The sequence below is a fragment of the Rhipicephalus microplus genome, chromosome X (genome assembly GCF_043290135.1).
Source record: "Rhipicephalus microplus isolate Deutch F79 chromosome X, USDA_Rmic, whole genome shotgun sequence".
NCBI lineage: Eukaryota > Metazoa > Arthropoda > Arachnida > Ixodida > Ixodidae > Rhipicephalus > Rhipicephalus microplus.
Window position 1 is genome coordinate 73,454,464 of NC_134710.1, and position 23,782 is coordinate 73,478,245.

The 23,782-nt window shown below is 45.1% G+C and overlaps 1 protein-coding gene across 3 annotated transcripts in view; it reads right to left on the reverse strand.

The window, feature by feature from the left end:
• Idua (alpha-L-iduronidase) overlaps positions 1-23,295 on the reverse strand; it is a 239,791-nt gene extending 216,496 nt beyond the window's left edge. For 2 of the 3 annotated variants that reach the window (XM_075877131.1, XM_075877130.1), the window contains exons 1-2: positions 23,035-23,295; positions 20,457-20,594 (exon numbers count right to left, since the gene is read on the reverse strand). In XM_075877131.1, coding sequence (XP_075733246.1) covers positions 20,457-20,594; positions 23,035-23,228 — 332 coding nt within the window. In that variant the 5' untranslated portion in view covers positions 23,229-23,295. The remainder of the gene's footprint in view (positions 1-20,456; positions 20,595-23,034) is intronic. The other variant, XM_075877132.1, reaches the window with a different exon arrangement.
• Positions 23,296-23,782: the final 487 nt, after the last annotated feature.

A 23,782-nucleotide genomic window follows, 5' to 3' on the forward strand; every position in this document is an offset into this window, starting at 1 on the left:
TAGTGTTCTCGTGTAATATATATATATATATATATATATATATATATATATATATATATATATATATATATATATATATATATATATATATATATATATATATAGATTATATTTGAGATCTCGTGTGACTCGGCATGATGTGCTGGCGTACGTGGCTCCCAACGTTCTTGATGATGTGTCAGGCTCACTATCCTCAAAGTGTCAGGAAGGCTACCATCCACGCACATTGATTCGTTCAGCATGTCCCTGACGTCGTTGCTCCGTCCAAAGTGACTGCTTGAGAATACCACCTCTGGTGCTGCTTGTGACATTCGTCTAGCATAGGCATGTTGTCTGATGCATTGTTTCGTGGCAAGGTGGCACTGAAATAAAAGCCACGCACATTGTTTCGGAGAGTCAAGAGCACCAGCACGCCAAAGAAGGTATGCTAGCTCCACTCCGTGTGTCCGCCCAAGTAAGAGCAGTGCATTGTCGTCAACTATTTTGAGCGCAATACTATGCACTGGAGTACGGCTTGTTGCTTGTGCTGTTGTGCCGTGTTACCATGAATTACCGTGGTGGCTCCAAAACAGGTGGGCGGCAGCGCATCTTATGCATGAGAACCATGCACTGCATCTTCATCATCATCATCTGCAGCAGCAGCAGCCCGACTCTACCCACTGCAAGACAAAGGGCTTTCCCGTGTCCCGCCATTCAAACTGGACCTGTTTTTGCTGCTTCCAGGTTATTCCCGCAAACTTCTTAATCTCATCTGGTCCTTAAATTTTATCCGTAGTTATTACTTTAAAACAAATCAACGTGAAGCGTTTGCATCTATCGCCAGCAACATTTGGCCTTGGTGCAGTTCCCAAGGCGGTTAACCTCCTTGGCTGTTCCTGACCCCCCAGAGCGGTTTGGTCATACTCCAAACCACACATGATCCGCTAGTGGAATCTTAACCCTTGAAAATTCCTCACTTAAGTAACGAAGTCAATCATTTCTGGCACCGAGTTTGATACGACCCACACTGTCAGCCTTCAAGCGCTTACCGAGCACATCATTTTTGGTCAGCGTATTCGCGGAGGTTATGTTCCCTCCTTGAAAGAGAGACGCCAGCACTCGGCGATCACGCGAGCCACTAGAACCTTTCGTCGCTTGCCTGACAGCATGTAGCTATCACGCAATTCCGGGGGCAAAGAGCGGTTGGAAATAACAAATAGGGGGACCAATGTTTTCGCAGTACAGTGCGCCTGCAGGCAGCGGTTTTAGAATTCAGACGATCACAGCACCCGTACCGCGGGTTGTACGCCAATTCCCATTTGACGCGCCGTGCCCCCGAGCGAAACGCGAATCGTATAGGCACCCACTGCTCATCGCCCCAGTTCTCATCTGCCGGTTCCCGCACTTACGGTGCTCCTTTGAACTTTGCCTAGCCGCTTGTCTCGCTGTTTGGTCATGGGCTTAAGCGCCCCTCAAAGCGCCTTCCCTCGGGAATGCTACAGAGTTTAGCTAGTTTAGCCGCAAGGGGAATTGCTAGCGGGGAACACGAGATTAAATGTGCAGGCAGCCATAAGATCCGTTTCACTGATCACCGGTTCAAATATTTACATACATTCAAATGTCGCGTTAAGCTCTAGCTTGGTTAACGGAGCAATCAGACATAGGCCGCGGTACAGAGAGATCTCGAAAATGGTGTCTGTACGTGGAAGTTTATGATTACGCCAATGGCGAGCGTATGCTTGCGTGCGCACTTCTGAACACAGATGTGACCGCATTAGTAGGCTTGACACCGAAAAGACGGAGTCAACTAACGCGAGGTCATCGTCGAAAAAAATGGTTTCCACTGAAATTAAGTCACTCCGACTGTACATTTTGGGGAGAATGCCACGTGCACACAATACACAGGCTGGAAAGAAAGGAGTGTAAATTCAAGGGCTCGTTTTCTTTCTTAGACATAATATTAAAGAGAACTAAAAAATAATGATGCCAGTTGAAGTATAGGAGATGGTATTAGAAGTATTCGTAAGGTAAATTCGAAGAAATTAAAGTGGACCAAAAATATACTTTGCCATCGGCAGAATCCTAACCTGCGATCTTCGAATAACACCTCCGACGCCGCTCTACCAAGGAGCTCCGGGGGCGGTCATCTCAACGTCTATCTCCTATAGGGCATATATATATATATATATATATATATATATATATATATATATATATATATATATATATATATATATATATAACCCAAAAAAGTGGATGGAGGGAAGGCCGCTGTGGTAGCTCAGTGGTTAGATCATCGAACGCGTTATTCCAAGGTCGTAGGTTCGATTCCTGCTCACGGCTGGTTATTTTTTCATCCACTTTTCTTTCTTCTTATTTACATTCCATTGGTTCTAATAACTTCCCCTGTACATTCCTTGGCATTACTGTCTGTTAGATCTCATATATATATATATATATATATATATATATATATACATATAGTCCAGTAGATCCTCTAATCCTGATGAAGGCCAGACTCTAGGCCAACCACGTTCTGACCGCTCACGGAGGATCTACTGGACTATATATATATATATATATATATATATATATCCCAACGTGGTTTATTTCGACGTTTCGCCCTAGAGTCTGGACTTCATCAGGATCCTGATGAAGGCCAGACTCTAGGCCAAAACGTCGAAATAAACCACGTTGGGACCGCTCACGGAGGATCTACTTGACTACTTGCAACGCTACGGCCACTCAACCACCACGCCTGCATATATATATATATATATATATATATATATATATATATATATATATATATATATATATATAAAACCTAGATCCTCTTGAACCACGTAGAATTAAATATAGGCTGAAAGTATTGTCCAAATAATGCACGATCAACTGAACATAGATAAGCTCGAATATTTACATTCTCCAGGCAAAAGAAATCCCCGAACTAACCAAGATTGCGTCATAAAACCATACCGCACAAATACTGACACATTTCGATATTCTTTTTTTCCTGATGTCATAGAAATGTGGAACAAATTACCGAACGAAATTGTTGTTTTAAAAGATGTCACTGACTTCGAAAATGCTGTATAAATGCATTTACGTGATTGCTAAATTAATTTTTTTTCAGTGCCAAGTGATGTAAGCGACTTCATGTTCGTAGCAAATGTTTTAAAAAATGACCATAAATTTTGAATTGTTCTTGAGCCGTTATTTGAATGTTTAGTTGTTAATATATATATAAAATATATATTATATATATATATAAAATAAATATATATATATATATATATATATATATATATATATATGTGTGTGTGTGTGTGTGTGTGTGTGTGTGTGTGTGTGTGTGTGTGTGTGTGTGTGTGTGTGTGTGTGTGTGTGCGTGCGTGCGGGCGTGCGTGCGCGCGCGGTCAGCGCATTGTGTTGTTATTGCGGCGAGTGTCAAACATTTTTTTCGTAGTAAACGTCACGAGCATGTGATATCATTACGGATTGACAGCTGATCAATGATCCCTCGTAACCACCTGAGGACATCCAATCTGCCAGAAGAAGACCCTCACTATAAATGAAGGAAAGAATTAAGTGTAAATATAAGGGCTTCTTTGTTTGTTTTTTGTTAGTGTGGTATCAGCTGCTGTGTAATAGACTGGCTGTCCACTGCGCGTGCGTGAAGTTCTTTGCTTTGCTTGTTTCCCCTTCACCACTATCTTATAATAACACACTACTGCAGGCAATGTCATTCTTTGTTTTCCTCTCAAAGCGTGTTAATGTGCGTTCCTTTCGTGCCGATGCCAGTAAATCCTAGAGTAACATAATTGTGATCACTCTGGCCAAACGCGGCGGCGCTATGCAGCTTTACGTCAGACGTAAGATATTGCAACACATCACTTGCTGCTTTCAAAGAAACGCGCGAAATGGTTATCTACTACAGTACATTTTCTAGTACGCTACACTCTAAAGCAAAATTACCCGGAAAAGGAGTAACGGAGCCCAATAGGCGCAAGCGATGAACGGATAGACCGTTGAGGAGCAACCACAGAGGGAAGCGTGCGGCGCGAAACCACTTAGTCTCCACTGTGGTTTAACCGCCCGGGCATTGCAGGCAGCGCGAAAAGCGTTGCAAAGGTGACCTCCCTCCTTCTCCACAGAACACATGTCCTTCTCCTCCTCTGCTGGCTCAGTCTTTCCCCGTATTTTGCCGGCGGCGGTTGCGCGGCGGCACGCTCGGAGTGCTCGACCATGGCCTCCTAGATTCGACGATCTGAGAACTATGACGTGGTGCTTGTGTGTACGCCTGGATGAGCGTGGGTTGCTGCTTTAGCACTTCGCTGCACCCATGAACTCTGGAGCAAGCCTCGACAGGTCACCACGCCGCGCTGTATATCTCTGGCTTCAAGGTAGTCACGACCAACACACGACAGCAGCAGTTGGGAAGGCCAATATGGCGGCCGAGAAGAACAGGCCTATCGGATATATACTTCAGTCTGACTTAAGGCAGAAAACAGCGCTGGATTCTAAGGCAAGTAGGTTATCATTCTTTATTCTACTCTACTTGTCGCGTGTGCGATACCGATCGCGCTTGCCGGCAACGGGCTCGGTCGTGTTGTATATCGCACGCACGAAATGCATCGCGAAGGTCAGCTTCGGCGTCTGCAGTTGGCCTGTGCTTTGCGACCGCCTGGGAATTGGCCGCCATTGCCGTCGGCCTCCCGTACGCTCGCTCATCGAGTACTTGCCTGTCTTCGCCGCCGCGATGAGCTCCGTGCTGACGATATTGGGCTGAGACCTCGTCGCTGTGTTGGGAGTTGTCGAAAACACGTTGCGGGTTCTCGTAAAGAGCTTGGTTGTAGTATGTCGCACGCTGTAAGTGTACCAGCACGGGCTGGCAGGGCTTTCCCTAGCGTCGGAACTCACTGAAAATTGGTCGCCATTACAGTTGTCTTCCCCGTCAGTCGGTCGCAAGCAGCTCGGCGCAGACCATTGGCCGCGGCAGTGGACTCGCGTTTGCGCACTGCACTCGCTCGAGTTTGTGGAAAAGGGCCTCATTACCGTCGATTTCTTCGGCGCTAGCTTCAAACCAGCTCGGTGCTGTTCGTGACTACGGCCAAGCATACGCTCGCTCTCCTGTTCGAAGTTCGCTGGCGGCAGACACTCCGCGTGCAGCGCCATGTTTGGTCTCGCGTTCGCTTGTTCGAGCTGAACGACGTCACTCGTTTAGGACTCGCCGACTTGTTAGCGGCACGGTGGTTCGCGGAGTTGTGACTGCGGCCACCGCTCCTAAGCTGTTGCGCTACGGGGATCGAAATGAGTCTTTGACGATGTGTGACATCATGGTGAAATTATTAGCATGTCATATCTCACATATGTTTTCATTTCACCTTGCACGTATTTCTCATGTGCATTTGTATTCATCCTCTATCACGTGTGACTCGCTATTTTACCCACTTATTGTGCAGCCGTGGGCACACCGTGCTGAAGACTGTGCGCTGGCGTCTGCGATGCCCGTCATCGATCTCTTTCGTCAGAGCAGCTTCAGAAGGACTGTGCGAGATGTGAAGGTAAAGTTATTTATGTGTCATATTTTAACGCTTGTTTTTATATGAACGTACACGTACTTGTCATATGCGTGCATCTTCACCTTCTGTGACGTGTGCCTATTTTTACTATGTTATTGTACGTCCAGCCGTGGGAACACAACAGGCAGAAAAGAAGGCTGCATGCGCTGACGTCTGCAATGCCTGTCATCTGTAGCTTCAGTCGGAGGAGCTCCCCAAGGAGTGAACAAGATTTGACAACGAGACTGCACTTGTACACTTCACCATGAATTCACTTAAAATAATGGAGAAACTTCACGTGTATGTAGAAAAATGAAATATTTCGATGTCTCCCTTTTGTCTTTCGTTGTTCCCGTGACTGTGAAAGCAGTTACACATAGGTGGCTAACTACTTTTTCGCGTGTTCTTTTCTGCGGCATTTGTTGGTCACTGCGCAGAAAAACAGGCGAAAAAATTATTAGACCTGGCGGAAAATAAACAAAAAACAATGTTTGAACTGGGGACAAAAAGTTCATCCGATAGGGGTATTTGATCGGATCAACCATTCGTCCGGCAAGGTGCAACTGTGAGGACTAACGGTTGCCCGGTAAGGTGTAAATGTGGGGATTAACAGTTGCTCTCTAAGGTGCAAATATGAGGACTAAATGTTAGTCCTTTGGGGTGAACTGTGGAACTAACGGTTACTCACTAAGGTATAAATGTGAGGACTAAATGTTGGTCTCTTCTGGGGACTAACTGTTTGACTCGGTGCCGTTAGTCCTTAAAGGGATTAATGGTTGTGGCAGCCCCATTAGTCCCCAAAAGGACGAACCACACACCCTTTTAACACCCTTTTGCCTTAGAGTGATATACGCATACGTGTCTTTGCGACTGAGATTGTGGCTTTCTTATCCGTCTTTATCGCCTCGCGTGCACACGGTCGAGCAGGATCTGGCATGAATCCAATGCGAGAAAAGTGAACATGGCGTCCGCGCGGTGGCAACGCTCCGTGTTTATGAGCATTTAGGACAACGAAGAAGTACGGACAGCAGCAGGACGACACTATGAAAGATGTGCGATAACGAGCCAGGCGTGCATCGTGGTCTTCGCTTGTTTTGTCTGCCTCTCAGCTTGGCTGCTGCATGCTAGGTACAAACGTCATCATTAGTTTGTAAAGTGCGTATTGCATTCGTCATTGAAGCCTTAAAGCAACATTGCTCATATTGCGCTGTTTGGCGTACAGAGATTTTTTGTATTCTTCAATTCACGTATTATTTTAGTGGAATGCTTTACATGAACAACAAAAAAACTGTTTGGAATGCTGCGCAGCACATTTGCGAGAAAATGTTTTCTTGGCCAGAGAGCGAGTCGCCGCTCGCATTGTTAGGCTTTATTTGTGCCGGTACGTGTATTCCAATTCAGTGCATGTGGATAGGATGAAAATTGCAGTTGTGCTTCGTTATATGTGGCGTTCGCAAATTGGGTAGAGCTCCAATGAGCGCAATAAGAGAGAAGTGGTGAATCTAGAGAAGTGTTTGTTAGCTAAAGCTATAGGACTTATACTTTGAGCAAACACTCCTGCCTCGTTAACAGCTTGCATGGCACATAAAATTGTTTTGTTTTGGCTGTGGCAACTGCTTGTGACTGTTTTTTTTTTTTGCGAGAGAACTAAAATATGTTCGAAGGCGGCAAAAAAACGTAGCCAGCGTTTTTCTCTCCTTTGTTCGGTTCATGCCGCAGTCAAGTGCTACGGCAACTACTGCCACGTTGCGTTGTGCACTGTATGTATATAGTTGTGTGCACCTATTGCAGTTTTACTGTTTTGTGGGTCTTCCTATATTGTTCTATATATGCCTATTTCTTGTGTGTAATTCATACTCATGATACGGTGGCTGTATTTCCACGCCTTTTAATGCAATGTACATATCACTTCGTGCATGCCCGCGTCCATCAAGCATTAACAAAGTGGGCATGTGCTTATCAAGAATATCACTTGAAAATAAAAGTTTTCGCTCCTCCAACGAGTCTCATCTTTCATTGAAAATACGTGCATAGACACACAGTGGAAAAGCGTGTTTGCTGCTCTGGTGGTGCAGCTTACACGAAGCTAATCAATGCATGCAAACGATGCGTTAAAAAACATAAAATGAAAGTATGGCCTCAGAGACAAGCACGCACACAGAAGTGGTCTCCGATGCTGTATAATATTCCTAATTGCTATAAAATAGCCTTCGAGACATCCTTTTCTGCAGTCTCCCATGTCTCAAGCTACGAAGGTTCTTAACAGCCGTTTGGGGCGCTGCGAACCCAAATCAGCCGCAGGGTCCTATTAAAGTGTCCTCTCTTAACTTTCTATATATTACTCTATGAGAAAACCACGGTTACACCCACGAGGCCAAAGCAGATCCTGATATTCCGACCTTGCAGACAGCCATGCCAACAACGTCCATGGCTTTCCAGATGCATCAGAGCTTTGACGAGAGCACCGAGAAGTGGAACCCGTATTTGCTCAAACTAGAAACGTCTTTCAAAGTCAATGGCATTATTGAATTAGTCAAGAAGAGAGCACTTCTTAAGGCTTCTTTAGGTTATACGATACTAGGTATGCTTATTTTGTCTAATTAGCCGGTTTAAGAAACGACGTGAGCTCGGTACTTGACACCCCTCTCACACAGCCGCTACGCAAAAGAACGACACAGATATTTGATGGAGCAAAGAAAGGGACACCCAGTCCGTCTTCTCACCTACGAACGGTGTAACCCCGTCTGACAGAGCAACATAAGAGGCCACCTGATAACGACGGGACGGGCATGCGCGCCTCACCAGTCGCGCGTACGCTTTTAATGAATACGTCAATACTTGGCCACCCACCCACGTGACGCGTCGACGCACTTAGCCACGCGATTTTTAAGTCTGCACACTTTCGCTCTGGCCAGTACTGGTGTCTTAAAAGGTGGCAGACAACGGAGTCCGGCTGAAAGCAGATTCGCAGCGCTTTCGCGAACACGAGGTAAAGCTGAGGTACGACAAATGCATTTTCAGCCAACAATGCGTAACTTATCAGGGACATAGGCTAGATAGACACGGCCTGCTCTTTACCTAAAGGAACGATGAAGCTCAAATCAGACCACCCAACCCCAGCTATGGCAGGAGCCCGCATGCATTCAACGATGGGCACTTTATTTCGGCGGTGATCACTACAACCTTCAGTACACTCCCGGAAGGTAACTGCTTAAATCGGATGCCCTCAGCATGCAGGCTCACATTGTCGTTTTTCTGCCTCGCTGTAGAGCCACAAGAGTGTATTTTGTTTGGAAATCCTGGATGACGGCAAAGTAACGACGCTACAACACCTGACAGACCGCGACTCGACACTCGCACGCATCAAGCCTTAAATGCTTCATGGTTGGTCCCGAAGATCGATAATTATGGAACCGCACATAATTGCATTTTTATTAAACACCGGCTGCAATTTTTCTTGGCACACAAGTTCGTTTATTTGGGGCTCAATGTGTTGTTGTGGCCACTGGGAAGCGGAAACGTTTATTGGAGCTCCTGCAAAGGGTCATCGGCGAAGTTCATAGCGCTATCATTGTTTTGGCAGCCAGGCCTGCACCGAGAAATCTAGACTATCCGCGAAATTCAAGAAATGCATCGAAAATTCACCCATACCGCCAATCGCACCATCAGCAAGCTGGCCACACACACTGGACGAGTGGTCACGTATTCACGTTGTCATTGCCAGACCAATAGACGGCATGATGGTGCTGGTTGTAAATGATTTCCACCCAGAGTGGATCGAAGCAGTCCGTCTCAAGTGACCCACCCCGACAGCTACAGTCAACTGTTTACGGGACCAGTGGCGTACCAACTCCATCGCAAGTGGGGGGGGGGGGCAAGGTTCCTACTGTCGGTCGTCGTATATATATATATATATATATATATTGTAAGATGGCGTCCAGTACCCTCAAGACTCTCCTTTATTGTCTCGAGTATAAGCCCCACAACCTAAACTGGAGTGGTGATGATGAGTATGCACAGATGAAAAGATGGAACGAGTAATGATGCTCACACTTATTTTCCCCGCGCACTTGATCGGCCGACCCGGCCGAGACTTAGGCGGGAAAGGTACGGCGAACAAAAGGTTTAAGGCGTGAGGTACTGGGATCGATACCCAGCACCTCCACCACTTGTATGATGGCGTCCAGTACCCTCAAGACTCTCCTTTATTGTCTCGAGTATGAGCCCCACAACCTAAACTGGAGTGGTGATGATGAGTATGTACAGATGAAAAGGTGGAACGAGTAATGATGCTCACAATATATATATATATATATATATATATATATATTATATATATATATAATATATATATATATATATATATATATATATATATATATATATATATATATATATATATATATATATATATATATATATTGATGAATCAAAGGGCTGCGAACCTTGTCCTCACTTCGTCGTACAGGCAGAGTAATTAATACTTGCAGTTCCCGGGAAGCTGTACATGAAAAGAACGTTGAAAATAGTTGACCAATGACTTTCTAAAATTGCGTTAGCGAAATAGTCATGAAACTGTAGCTTGCAATGATTGTGTTTACTTCCAGGTTTCGTTCTTCTTATTGGTCATTACGTTTCTATGTTTCGTGGTGATTTCATAATGTCACAATGGTGCGCCTTCCAGTTCATTTGATATAAATATCGCCATATACCAGAGAGATCTGGCAGTCTACATAACCACGAACACGTGTGCGTGCACGATATTATTGTCTTCAATAAATCCTTAGTTGTGAGTCTCCGCTGCATGTGTGTTTGCCGTCCTAGTTGTATATTTCAATATACACAAGTCAATTCGAGACGACAAAAACCACCTACGCTTTAGCATGGTATTTGTAAGTAGTTTTCAGTCACAGAATTTATACATATTTTGGGTCGCATTAGCTCTTGCTGTCTAGTTTGAATTACTTTTCCCACAAAAGGCAAGCTGGTATCATTTACACGAATTGTAAATTTAGTGATGGTGTCATTGCTTCAATCGCATCTATGCCAATCATAACGAGAAAATTTCCCAAAACACTTCCTCGGGGCTTGCCACATTTAGACCCTTTTTGAACTGAGCACTCCATCTGCAAACTAGAATATGAGTTCATCATTGTAAATAGACTGACTAGATAACTTCTTACATTTCTATTGCCATTAATCTTGAATTTTCACTTTCTAAACAAATCATTTAGCTGACATAGCTAAGTGTTCCGAGGAAGTCTTGAGTATAAACCGCGTGCTAAATAATAACTGCAAAAGTCCGCTAGTACAGCTAAAACTGGTACATGTTACATGTTAGCTCGATATATGTTAGCTCGATATATGTTAGCTCAGGAAATTAGATGATTCGGAAGTGTTCTCTGGCCCGGCCAGCGTACTTATTGTTTAATAGAACCAGAACTCTGAATATTTTGGTGAAATTTGGCCGCAACCCAATTATTTCAGACGTTCCTCGGAGCGTACTGAGCGTGAAGCACTGCAAATATGCGACGCAAAGGTAGCGAAACTAGTTTATCGGGCAGCCGAAATCATCACGGCCTTTAAGACAGCCATGTTCACCACCCAAAATCGTATTGTTGGTACGTAAAAAGGTGTTGAGTCAGGGGACACTTCGGATTATAACACAGAGGTTTTTAGCCACGTTCACAGTGTGAACGAAGTCGCAAGCTATGAAAATTGTGGCTTCTACAGTGTTCTTATGCAAAATCAACAACAAAAAACAACTTTGTAGGTATACTGGTGCCAAGTCTGAGGAAAGTGCGGACCTGGCCAGCCTTCTTTGTATATTTCATCCCCTTTTTGTTTTTTGTTCTTATCTCATTTTTCTTTTGTTTTTATCCATATAATTCTTCATCTCGATTTCTCTTTCTTGCCCTCCGCAATTCTTCCCGCTTTCTTTATTTATCTCTTTGGTTCGCGCTTGCGTAACTGCTGACACGGCATTGCATTCCCGGATGAAGGATAGGATAGCGCGTGAAATTGAAGAAGTGTATCCGATTCCCGAAGAAAGTAATACTGGCGTCGCAAAACCCGCGGTCACGTTACTAGCCACAGATTTGGTCTTCTCGGAAGCAACCTGGAACTCATCTTTCATGATCATGGTTTTTTAACGCGTGTTCACTCAAGCAAACATATGTACTGTACCGAAGCATAGTGGCGCCAGCTCTGTGCCAGCGTGAAAGAAGACGTTGACGTCCGTGTGTGGCTCGTGCTTGCCGGGTTCCTGCCTGTACCAGCTTGTTGCGGCTAACGTTTCTGGAATAATAACCTGTGTTTTTACGCAACCTTGCTCGTTGCATTTGGTGGAAACGTGCTGGGTAACGTCCTGGAGCTCCGCAGCCGTAAGCTACCATCTCAGTCCGTGATGACCGAGCGCGTCGATCCCCCACAAGGCTCTTCCACGCTGCCACCTGTCATGTGTTCTGGTGTACTTCGTCTGCGTGACCCACCAGTATACAACGGCACTAAAGATCAAGATGTCGAGGACTGGCTGGCAGAGTACGAGCATGCCAGCACGATTAACAAGTGGGATGACCCTGCGAAGCTGACTCACGTCATCTTCTACTTGACGGATTTGGCCAACCTATGGTTCACCAACCACCAAGCCGACATCCCTACCTGGTCGGTTTTCAAAGAGGCCGTCACCTCGTTTTTCGGTCGTCCAGCCATGCGTAAGCTTCGTGCTGAACTGGGCCTGCGGGGACGATTTCAGCGAAATGGTGAGAGCTTCACGAGCTACATTGAGGATGTGATCAGCCTCTATAGGCGAGTTGATGCCAGGATGACGGAGGCTGACAGAATTAAGAATATAATGAAAGGCATTGATGACGACGCTTTTCATATGCTTGTGGCCAAAGACCCACAGACCGTCACGGCCGTGATTCAGTTATGTCAAAGTTTCGATGAGCTGCGCAAGCAACGAGTTTCTACACGTCGCGCTAATACGCAAACAGCTGATATTTCGGCCTTGGAGTGCAAAAGCAGTGGCCCCGACTACAGCGTGTTAATGCCTCAAATTCAACAGTACATCCGGGAAGAAGTTGCTCGACAGCTATCTCTTGTCGCCACCATCAACGAGACCCCCACAACACTGGACCACTCACTTCGCCGTGCTATTCAGACGCAAGTTGCCGAGGCTTTCCCTTCGCCCGCATCCCCAATATCAGTGGCTGCACCGCTGACTTATGCAGAAGCCGTCCGCCGACCTCCTGCCCAACCGCCGCTCCCTTCATACAGTCCAGCCACCAACTACTACAGGTCACCAGTTTCAGTTTATCCGGTAAATCGGCCCTTTCCACCACCTCGAGCACCTGTAAACTCTTGGCATACTCCCGATAACCGGCCCGTCTGCTACAACTGTGGTATTCCAGGACATGTCGCGCGCTACTGTCGTCGCCGTGGATTCTATTTTAATGATGTGCAGCATTCTGGCAACATACCTCGGCAATCAGAATCGCATGTGACACCTGATTCACAAGACCCCCGCTCACGTCGACCAGACTTCAGCCGACGTAGATCTCCTGCACCCCGTCTTCGGTCTCCTTCCCCCATGCTTCGCCGTTCCAGCCACGCCTAGGAGGAAAACTAACAGCCGCAGTTCCTGAGGCACAGAGCTGGCGCCACTATGCTTCGGTACAATTAATAGTGGCGCCAGCTCTGTGGCAGCGTGAAAGAAGACGTTGACGTCCGTGTGTGGCTCGTGCTTGTTCTATAGGTATTTACTTGCATTAACCACCGGCTTCTTGGCCAATCCCCCTTAGTGGGTGAGAGCCACAAAAGAAAGGAACAAGCAAGCAAGCTTGCCGGGTTCCTGCCTGTACCAGCTTGTTGCGGCTAACGTTTCTGAAATAATAATCTGTGTTTTTACGCAACCTTGCTCGTTGCAGTACGTTTTTTCACGAAATACTGAGCTCATAGTTTGCGCCTTGTTCGGGTTACTTTCTCGCGTGTTTTTGTTTTTTTGAGCCCCACCTCACTAAGATGATTCTTCCCTAATGGCAAAAAAACGTTTGTGTTTCATAGAATTGTCTTGCCTGATACGCAATGGCACAAATCTGCGAAAACGTATTACGTTAAAATTACGTGTGCGCAATAAAGAATGCATTAATGTGGTGAAGTTTTTTCGGCACTGCTGGAGAGTGTCTCCTTCAGAGCATAATTCAAAAGGGATTCCCAGTGATCAGTCTGGCGGTGGCTTTTATTGCAGTTGGCGACATGAATTTAAGCGCCTTTCATGAATATCTTCAGTTGTAATATAGCCAGGTTGAGCCATTTATGCGCATGTACAGCTCTGTTAACTATTTGCAGATAGGGAGGAATAAACATAATTACAAACAGATGAAAGTCTTCACAGATGGGCCGTCTTGGTAGTCCAAGAAACTGTGGACATTCTCCCTGCTAAGGTCAATTATGTCGCGGGGCAAACCTGAAAGCTGCGCTTCCCTCTGTTGTCGAGTCGACTGCTTTACCTATCGTTCTTGTTGCAAGCCACTACGACTGTTTCAAACTGCCAAGTTAGGCGACGCTGGTAAGTGGGAGACTGAAGTACAATTCAATTTTAGCTCTCCCGACTCTGGCCCCTTCAAAAACACGTCTACGCCCTCGTTGACTCATGACAGCTAAGATGCAGAGCAGCGGCGATTCAATGCCTTTTCTAAGAAATATAACCATTTTTAAAGGTGGAAACAGCGTGCACTCGGTCCATGAAACGTTTCCTCTTTGGTTTTCGCGTGCACCTGCCTCACCAGTGATGTACATTTCAGGTCAAGCGATCTCCAGTTAAGGCATGACAGAGTGGTCTTGAGTTCTAGACCCCTGATGAGAGGTAGCTTGCTTTGCAGTATCTTTGTGCAAGGCGAGAGAGCGTTGCACAAGCGGCCTGCAATGCAGAACTCCTACTGCTCATTGTAGCGAAACACGGGAAAAAAACCCTTCTCCGCAGAAAACTAAGAAAGCTATGTTACGAAATCTCTTAATACATAATTACGTGACTGTTCCGCTGAGTGAAAATTTTACCTCAGTTCGTTTCTCAGTAGACAGCCGACAATGACCACTGCCGAAGATGGGGGTGCTCAGAGCACCTTAATATTCTCAATGGAGGGGGGGGGGACGCACCCTTCTTGCCCCACCCCCTGGAAGATACGCCTATGTATACGAGACATTCAGTCGGTTTGGCGTGCCCCGAACGATTGTTTCTGAAAACAGGACACAGTTCACTAGCCGTGAATTTGCAACGTTCATTGAGCAAAACAACTCGCACATTAGGACAGTCCCTTTCCACCCACAATCCAATGGGGCTGTTGAATGAACCGCACGAATAGGTAAATATGGACCAAGGTATATATAAACTGGTAGCATAACTTCAATAGAAGCCCATGTGTCCAGTAGTTGGCGACTCGTTGGCCCTGTCGCCATCTACGTAGGACGGGACGACTAACAGCAAATAAATAATAAAAATTAACTATGACGTCACAACCAAAGTGGTAGCGACATTGCGCATTTGCCCTACATGGCGCGTAATAGAAGTTTTTTTTTTCTTTATTGCTGGCCTTATACACGCCGTACGTGATTTTACTGCGCCTTATGGCTCGCTGATTGCATGCGCGAGATAAAAGCAGGACTAACAGAAAAGATTGAGGAAGCGTGATTGTTTTATTAGCCAAATAGCGTACTTTCAATATACAATGAAAACTTAAATGAATAATCTGCGTGATCACAAGCAGAATAGTTCGAAAACTCACGTTAACACCACTCATGGAAAACCACTACAGCGAGACAGCAGCCTTGAGAATATCGCTTTGGCAGCTGTGTCGCATCCACCACCCACGAAGGCCGTGCGCCAGCGAAGGCAGTCAGTTGTCACAGGAGCGGCTGTTTACACATTCTCTGAGAGCAACTTCAGCTCTGAAATATCACGCTGGCGAACAGCACATAAGCAAGTAAACTACGGAAGGTAAGCACGAAACCACCACGCAAACGTGAGCAATGTCACGCTGACCTGGCAATGCGCCAAACTAAACACAAGCCCTGATAGCAGATTGCCTGGAAACGCCCCCACCCATTTCAGGCCTTTGACCGAAAAATGAAGCAATCAGCCACTTAGCCAAGTGTCAGATAAACCATAAAGTAAATGTACTATGGTTAACTTTAGGATATATAAAATTACGACCATTTGAAAAAAAATGTATCGAGTTTTTGGTTTCAATTGTTTGTTCCCTCCTCACATATAGTACTTCAATCGTCGGCGGGCGCCGATGCAAGTGGCCAGAAGTTTTTGGCACTTTTCGTTCCGAGTTTCGTGACCTTTGCTATTCTACCATGGGTGGACTTCAGAAGATGAACGAGGAAAATCGGAACAACAACTAATGCAGCTGTTTTTGGGCTACAGATTAACGCCCCAGAAAAGTGGACAGTCGCCATCAGAAATGCTTCTAGGCTTCCAGATCAGATCGCGCCTGGTCCCTGTTTTTCAAAATACAGAGGGGGAGCACCGTATGAAAGCCAGAAACGCGTGCGCCATGTAAACCGCTGTGTGCGCATGCGCAACAAAGGTACCGGAAGCAAATGGATACCAGGGCAGGTGATGTCTACAACTGGGCCGTGAATGGTCACCATGGAAACACCTGGAGCGATCGTCCAACGGCATGTCGATCAAATCCGCCTGGAGCCTATACGGAAGCGCAATCGCATGCGTGCAGGTCCCGGTGGAACGCGTGTGCACGAACGAATCACCGGTCAGCCCTGAAAAATCGGCACCACATCCTGATGCAAACCTGAGTTCGAGTTCCCCAACCTTCTTTCCCACATAATCATGATCCTGAATATGTTCCGGCGCGCAATATATCTATATATACATATATATACATATATATATATATATATATATATATATATATATATATATATATATATATATATATATATATATATATGTATATACGTGTGTGTGTGTGTGTGTGACGTAAGAAGGCAGTGACTGATGGTAGAGGATGTGGAAGAAGAAAACGGAATGGAATAAACATGGTGTATGAGCCAGCCCACGTCTCCCATTCATCATAGCGTCACGCGAGTCGACAGGATGGAGACCTGCCAGCCACTTCATCAGTCGCACATCATCGACAAGGTTCTCCGCAAGACACCCTGACCATAAATGAACTACCGAACCAGCACCAGCCGTACACATCGACGAGCGTTATGACGGCATCATCGACTGACCTTCCCATCCCCAAGTACACCGGAGCAGCGGACGATGGACCTGTACAGGACTGGTTCGACCTGTTCGAGCTCCCCGCTACCGCTGCATCATGGTCGGAACGGGAGATGGTCGCCAACTTTACCGACTACGTCTCCGGTGAGGCCTTCAAATTCTACCTCACCCACATATTTCAAAACGACGAGTCATGGGAAAACATCAAACAAGAAATAATCGTTTGGTTTAAAGAATACAACGACGACTACGACGAAAACTTGCTTATAACCCACCATCCACAGACAGTCACGAGCGGTCGTCACAGTCAAAAGCAGTCTTCGTGCATGAACCCACCTCCTACTTTTATATCGCGTGGAGCTTCGGTCACTCACAACGACCAGCTCACGTCTCACACGTTCACTATGGTCGGAATAGAGCCGAGGAGCTCGCAGCGTACTCAGTTAATCCCGGGACCTACAGTTCAGTTTCATGCACCAGAAGAGCACGCATCGCTCGTTGCACAGAAAGGCAGCCATTCCCAACTGGAATTTGACCAAACCACGCCTGTTGTGGCGTCGCCATTGATAGCGCAGCCATCTGAAAGCCGAAATACAGGGGACCCGGAAGTGACTCCGACAGGTTGCCAGGTGCCAGAAGCCTACGTAATCAATGCTGTTGAAGGCGCCTCTACTGTTCCTCCAGTCAAATCTGTCCTACCAACTTCGCTGCCTGAAAAATGTTGCAACAGCTGCCGACTGGACACTACATCGATTTGTAAAAAAAAAAACGGCCATGATGTTCAGCAAGCACTCCCACCTCAGCAGGTTCCAATACAACCACAGCAAAGCCAGCAAAAGCGAGTCCAAGGATTCGAGACACTCCAACGGATACACCACAAGGACAACGACGCAAAGCGAGCCTCTTAAAGCTAACTCAAGACGTGAGGCATATACGCATAAGGTATCGGCGCCACAAACGAATTTGGCACTAGAGATCAGTACTGCGCCTACGATTACAGCTCCTAAACCAGAGACAAGAGACGAAAACGACAAGAGACGACGCAAGAGGCTAAAAGGCATCATCTGTAGAACGCAGAGACCAACACACCATTCCGTCAGCCGCGACCATCGCACTCGCAAACTGGAAGCACACCATCTGTTCCCGCCACGACACACAATTCGACGCATGAGACATCTAGCCTTCCAAGGCTAGAAGGACTTCCAACCTTGTTCGTTTTTCACTACTATCTAGGCTGTCTCATCCTCATTTTCCACGTCGAATGCATGGTTATGCTCTCCAGAACGCAACAGCCAACCTCGCCCACCTGAGGTCTCCTAGATGTCACTGTGAACGTTTTTGTGTAAGTGCATGGAACTGCCGTGTTACATGAAACTACTCCATTTTGTGATATTTTTTTCCTATGATGAGACATCACTTCTTCATGTTTCATAGTTTGTAGCTCACGCATTCTTTCGGAGGAGGGGGAATCCTGTGACGTAGGAAGGCTGTTACTGATGGTAGAGGATGAGGAAGAAGAAAGCAGAATGGAATAAACATGGCGTATGAGCCAGCCCAAGTCTCCCATTCATCATAGCGTCACACACACACACACACTGCCCCGCCGCGGTGGTCTAGTGGCTAAGGTACTCGGCTGCTGACCCGCAGGTCACGGGTTCAAATCCCGGCTGCGGCGGCTGCATTTACGATGGAGGCGGAAATGTCGAGGCCCGTGTGCTCAGATTTGAGTGCACGTTAAAGAACCCCAGGTGGTCAAAATTTCCGGAGCCCTCCACTACGGCGTCTCTCATAATCATATGGTGGTTTTGGGACGTTAAACCCCACAAATCAATCAAATCAACACACACACACACACACACATATATATAAATATATATATATATATATATATATATATATATATATATATATATATATATATATATATATATATATATATATATATATATATATATATATATATATATATATATATATATATATATATATATATATACATATACATATATATATATATATATATATATTGTAGGCATCTATTATGGGCTTCATTCTCATCTGGACAGCAGTCAATCATCATCACCTGTTCTTCTGGCTGACGGTCATCATCGTCTTTGAACGTGCGCTTTCTCTTCGGTTCTGTTGCATTTGTTCGTTCCCGAGTTCATGGCCAATAAACTGCGTTACAACCGAGTCGTCTATATATATATATATATATATATATATATATATATATATATATATATATATATATATATATATATATATATATATATATATATATATATATGATTCAAAAAAGAAATTCTGTGGGTCCGGTGCAAATATAAATAAGAATAAAGGAGCACACTTACGAAAATTTGATAATTGTTTACTCTACGTTTCGGCCGTGGCACGGCCTTCGTCAGGATTTATTCATATATATATATATATATATATATATATATATATATATATATATATATATATATATATATATATATATATATATATATATATATAGATATATATAGACGACATTGTAACAACAGGTCATCAAGCGGGGGGGGGGGAATTTCGCGTGTGTCTTGCTGCGCGTCGCGCATGTGTTGTCATAGGACACCTTGTTCATGCCCTTCGCCTAATCCTATTCGGAGGCAATGAAAAATGAACGCGAGAAACTCCTCTATAGTGAAGGTATACGCATAATTTCCTGTGCATGTGATTTACGCTCCCGCGTCGATTGCCGTTAAACGATATGTTTATTCGTCCCGATGTGCGTAAGTTATCATGAAATTTAAAAAGCCAACATTGCTGTTTTGGCCTGAGGAGTGGATTTGGCCTAACTAGCTTAGTCACCCAATAATAATAATAATAAAAGTTATTATTATTATTATTATTATTATTATTATTATTATTATTATTATTATTATTATTATTATTATTATTATTATTATTATTGTTGTTGTTGTTGTTATTGTTGTTATTGTTGTTATTGTTGTTGTTGTTGTTGTTGTTGTTATTGTTGTTGTTATTGTTGTTGTTGTTGTTGTTATTGTTGTTATTGTTATTGTTATTGTTGTTATTGTTGTTGTTATTGTTGTTGTTGTTGTTGTTGTTGTTGTTGTTGTTGTTGTTGTTGTTGTTGTTGTTGTTGTTGTTGTTGTTGTTGTTGTTGTTGTTGTTGTTGTTGTTGTTGTTGTTGTTGTTGTTGTTGTTGTTGTTGTTGTTGTTGTTGTTGTTGTTGTTGTTGTTGTTGTTGTTGTTGTTGTTGTTGTTCACACTATAAGACCTTACTATTGTGACTTGACGGGGAAACCAAAAACTTTCATCTTTGTAATTAGGATCTACTGCTGTTTTCGTATTTTGTTGGTGTTAGTGTTGCTTTGCTTTCTTTTGTTTCACATATAACGTTTTTTGTCCACCCCTCATATGATGTCCCTCGGTACCCTTGAGGTAATAATAAACGAAACGACTGAATGGATTATTTATTACTTCATTGATGTTCACAGGTGCGACAAAAAGCCAGACGGAGGTAGTAACTCTGGCAATCGTACTTTTCAAATGTGAGTGAATTTATCCACTCAACTTGCGAAAGCATGAATATTTTGAACAGACACTTGATCTGGCATTTGACACCATGACCTTTTTTTGTGTAATTGCCATTTCGAACGAATGACACTTACCTGGCATTCACGAGGTCAAGGAGCCAGTGCATCCTAACTTGGGTAGTTCCGTACCCTGGAACGGAGGCGATGTATATGAGGTTCTGTTGCATGTCATCTCCCAAGAAGAATTCCGGATCATTGTGCGGCTCTGGCGGACTGCAATAAACGTATACGTTGCGAGAAGCTCGAGTCACATTTATTCGGTATCCTGAGAACTTGGTCGAACAGTTCTTACTTCTTTGCGACGCAGAAAAAAAGTCCACAAAAAGTGCCAGTAATATTGCCTTAGCCTTATACCCTCCCCCCTCTTCTCCCCAAGGACGTCTCTGTGGCACAACACAATGCTATATTGTGTCGCTTCTAATGGCGACGCTGTTTAGGAAATCATTCATTTTTTCGGTGAACAAAAAAAACTTGGTCGGGTATGCACCACTGGTACTGGGAAGCCTCACTACCGAGTGAAAACTGGATTAGATCTCTTTGCGAGAAGAAACTCCAGTCGTGTACAAAATATCATCATCATCATGAGTGCAATATGTCCCGGCTGGCACGTGCTCTCGTCGCCCTGTTCTTCTGTTTGGCTCTCAGAACGAGAAGCCGGCGTGGAATGCAATAACTGAGAACTAGTAAGAATAGAGAGGAAGAAAGAGCGGGAGAACCGATGTCATGTTTCACATTTCCGAAAAAAAAAAGTGACGTTACTGATCAGTTACCGCCAAGAAGGTAAAAGTAATATTTTTAAACCTCCTTGGATACCGTCAAAGCAATTGTGCATTTTATCGTACCACCTGCTTGTACTCCGCCTCCGATCACGCTGCCTAGGCAGTTGTCAGTCCAAGAGCGTCTCACCATCTGTTTGAAGCTAAACACACACCGATGGACGCAAAACAGGCTGCTGTCGAGTGATACTTTGCGCTCGTAGAAGCTGCTGCACAGCGCTCGCCTAACCTTCACGCTGCCTTGGGTCGGCCGAAGCTAAATCACACTTTCGAGGAAGAAGCCGCGATCCAAAAAGCAGGGCTTCCCACTACGCGAGAACGGAATCGGCGCCAGGCAGATCCAGAATGCGGGGCCTGTGAATTGAAACAGAATAGACAGCGTCGGCAAGATTCTAATTACAAGGATCGCATACGCGAGTTGAGTGTTTCTTATAAACGGGCTCGAGGGCAAGCTCCAGCCTACCGAGAGGCAAGTTCAAGCCAAGTTCAATCTAGCTACAGCAAAGTTCTGCCTAGATACAGCCGTAAATACTCATGAAACTCATCACTTTTGCAATTTATCGAGCTTTACGTGGCTTTAGTGAAAGCATTGATCCTCTGTCTCTCTCTCTCTCCATCTTTATTTGTGGTGCTTGATAATTAACTTGATAATTATCCTTATATGTTAACTTGAGGGCCATTTACCTGAAAAAGTTGTGAAGTGGGGCAATTTACGGCAAAGGTTTTTTTTTGTGAATTCCAAGGAACACACGTAATTCGAAGTATTGGCCTCCAAAATTGAGGGCCGTGATCGAGGCACCATCGAAACAGAGGACGTCGTATGCGCAGAAAATGTCACCGCTGTGTCACGTCACACCTCAACTACACGTGACAAACTTTGAAAAAAAGCGTGCATGGCAGCCGAATCCGTTCCTGAAATACGACAAGTTGGCTCAATTACACAAGTTGACCACTTTTTTTTTTAATTTCGTGTGTAGTGCTTATCTATTTCTGCCTTACACTCTAAGTAAGTGAGAAAGACCACTTTTTTGCTTACTAGAAGAAGCCCTACATAGGCGACCCGATGGTTTAACGTTGTATACAGTAAAAAAAAAAAAAACAGAAGAAATTACTGTTTTGTTGGGTGCCGCGCTAAATAAAGCGATAATCACGACGTCGTTGGGGGGCTTTCGATTGATTACGACCGCCTGGAGTCTTTTCACTCGATTGGAACTGTGCGAGCATTTTTTTTTCATTCTATAACCACTGGAAAACGACTACTGCGGCAAAATGTTTGGTTTAATAACTTTTGCAACTCACGTAACGCGAGCTAATTGGTTTGTTATCGCGTATCAAAAGTTCATAATTCATTTTGCACTTATATGGATAAGGGCGACATCAAACAGTTCGAACTCGCTCGTGTAAAACAAAGCATCAAATCGAGATTGCGTTGCGTATCGCACTTTCGATGCCCCGCTGCGGCGGCCGCGTTGCGATGGCGACAAGAGCACTCGTGTACTTTGTTTAATGTGCACGCTGGCAAAGTTGTTTCGGACTCTGCCACTACATCGTGCTTCGTAATAATGCGGTGGTTGCACAATTTAACTATTAATTTTTAGATTGCATTATGGCTGAGAGCACCTTGCGGTGGCTGCTAAAGCCACACGACGATAAACCTGCTCCGCTGAACCACTCGAATGGCAACAATTCGCCCCCGCACTCGCAGGATCGAATCCGGGCCGAAGCGGCCGCATATCGATGGAGGCGAAAATGTTAGAGGCCCACGTGCTTAAACATTCAGTTGGTTGGAATTGCCGGAGCCCTCCACTCTCTCATAATCATATCGTAGTTGTGGAAAGTAAAACCTTGACAATTATTGTTATTGTGCTTATACATACCAGAAGCCGGTGCTTTTCCAGAAAGGTTTCAGCACACCAAGAACGTCCGAAGCGTTCAGGAAAACTTGGAAGCTTTTCGTAGTCGACTGCTCTGGCGCGTTGAGCCTTCTCACGTACAGTATGTCGGAGTCCAAGCAGGTCGATTCGGCTGCGATGGCCCGGCCGATGAGCAAAACAACCACCACCGCGAGCATTTCGACACACTCTGTGCATACAAGTACGCGCTCTGGGCCGGAAACACCAGGCCCACAACGAACGCGGCCGGTTATCAGGGCAGACAAACAGATCCAATGCACGCTATCACGGTCGAGAGGAAAAGTGGCAACTCTCCCATTACATGCCTCTCTATCGGGATGTGAGCACAAGACCGTCAATATCGTGGAGCGCCTCTTATTACTCGAGTACCTGAGCATTTCCACGAGGGATATCAGGGAACCTAGTTTTTGTAAAGGTGCCCCTTTTTCGAAGCGAGCGATACTCGCTTGTAAACATTCTGACGATCCACGTATACTCAAGTCCGACGCGCCGGTTGCGGAGCTCGACCCGGCCGCGGTGATCTTCCGGTGGAGGCGAAATGACCTGGTCCCGTGTGCTGTACGATGTCTGCGTATACGTAACGAACACCAGACGGTCGACATTTCCGGAGCCCTCCACTATACGACATTCATCATAATCATATCATGGTTTTGGGTTGTCAACCCCCCCCCCCCCATATTATAATCATATCAAGGTTTTGGCACAGTTAACC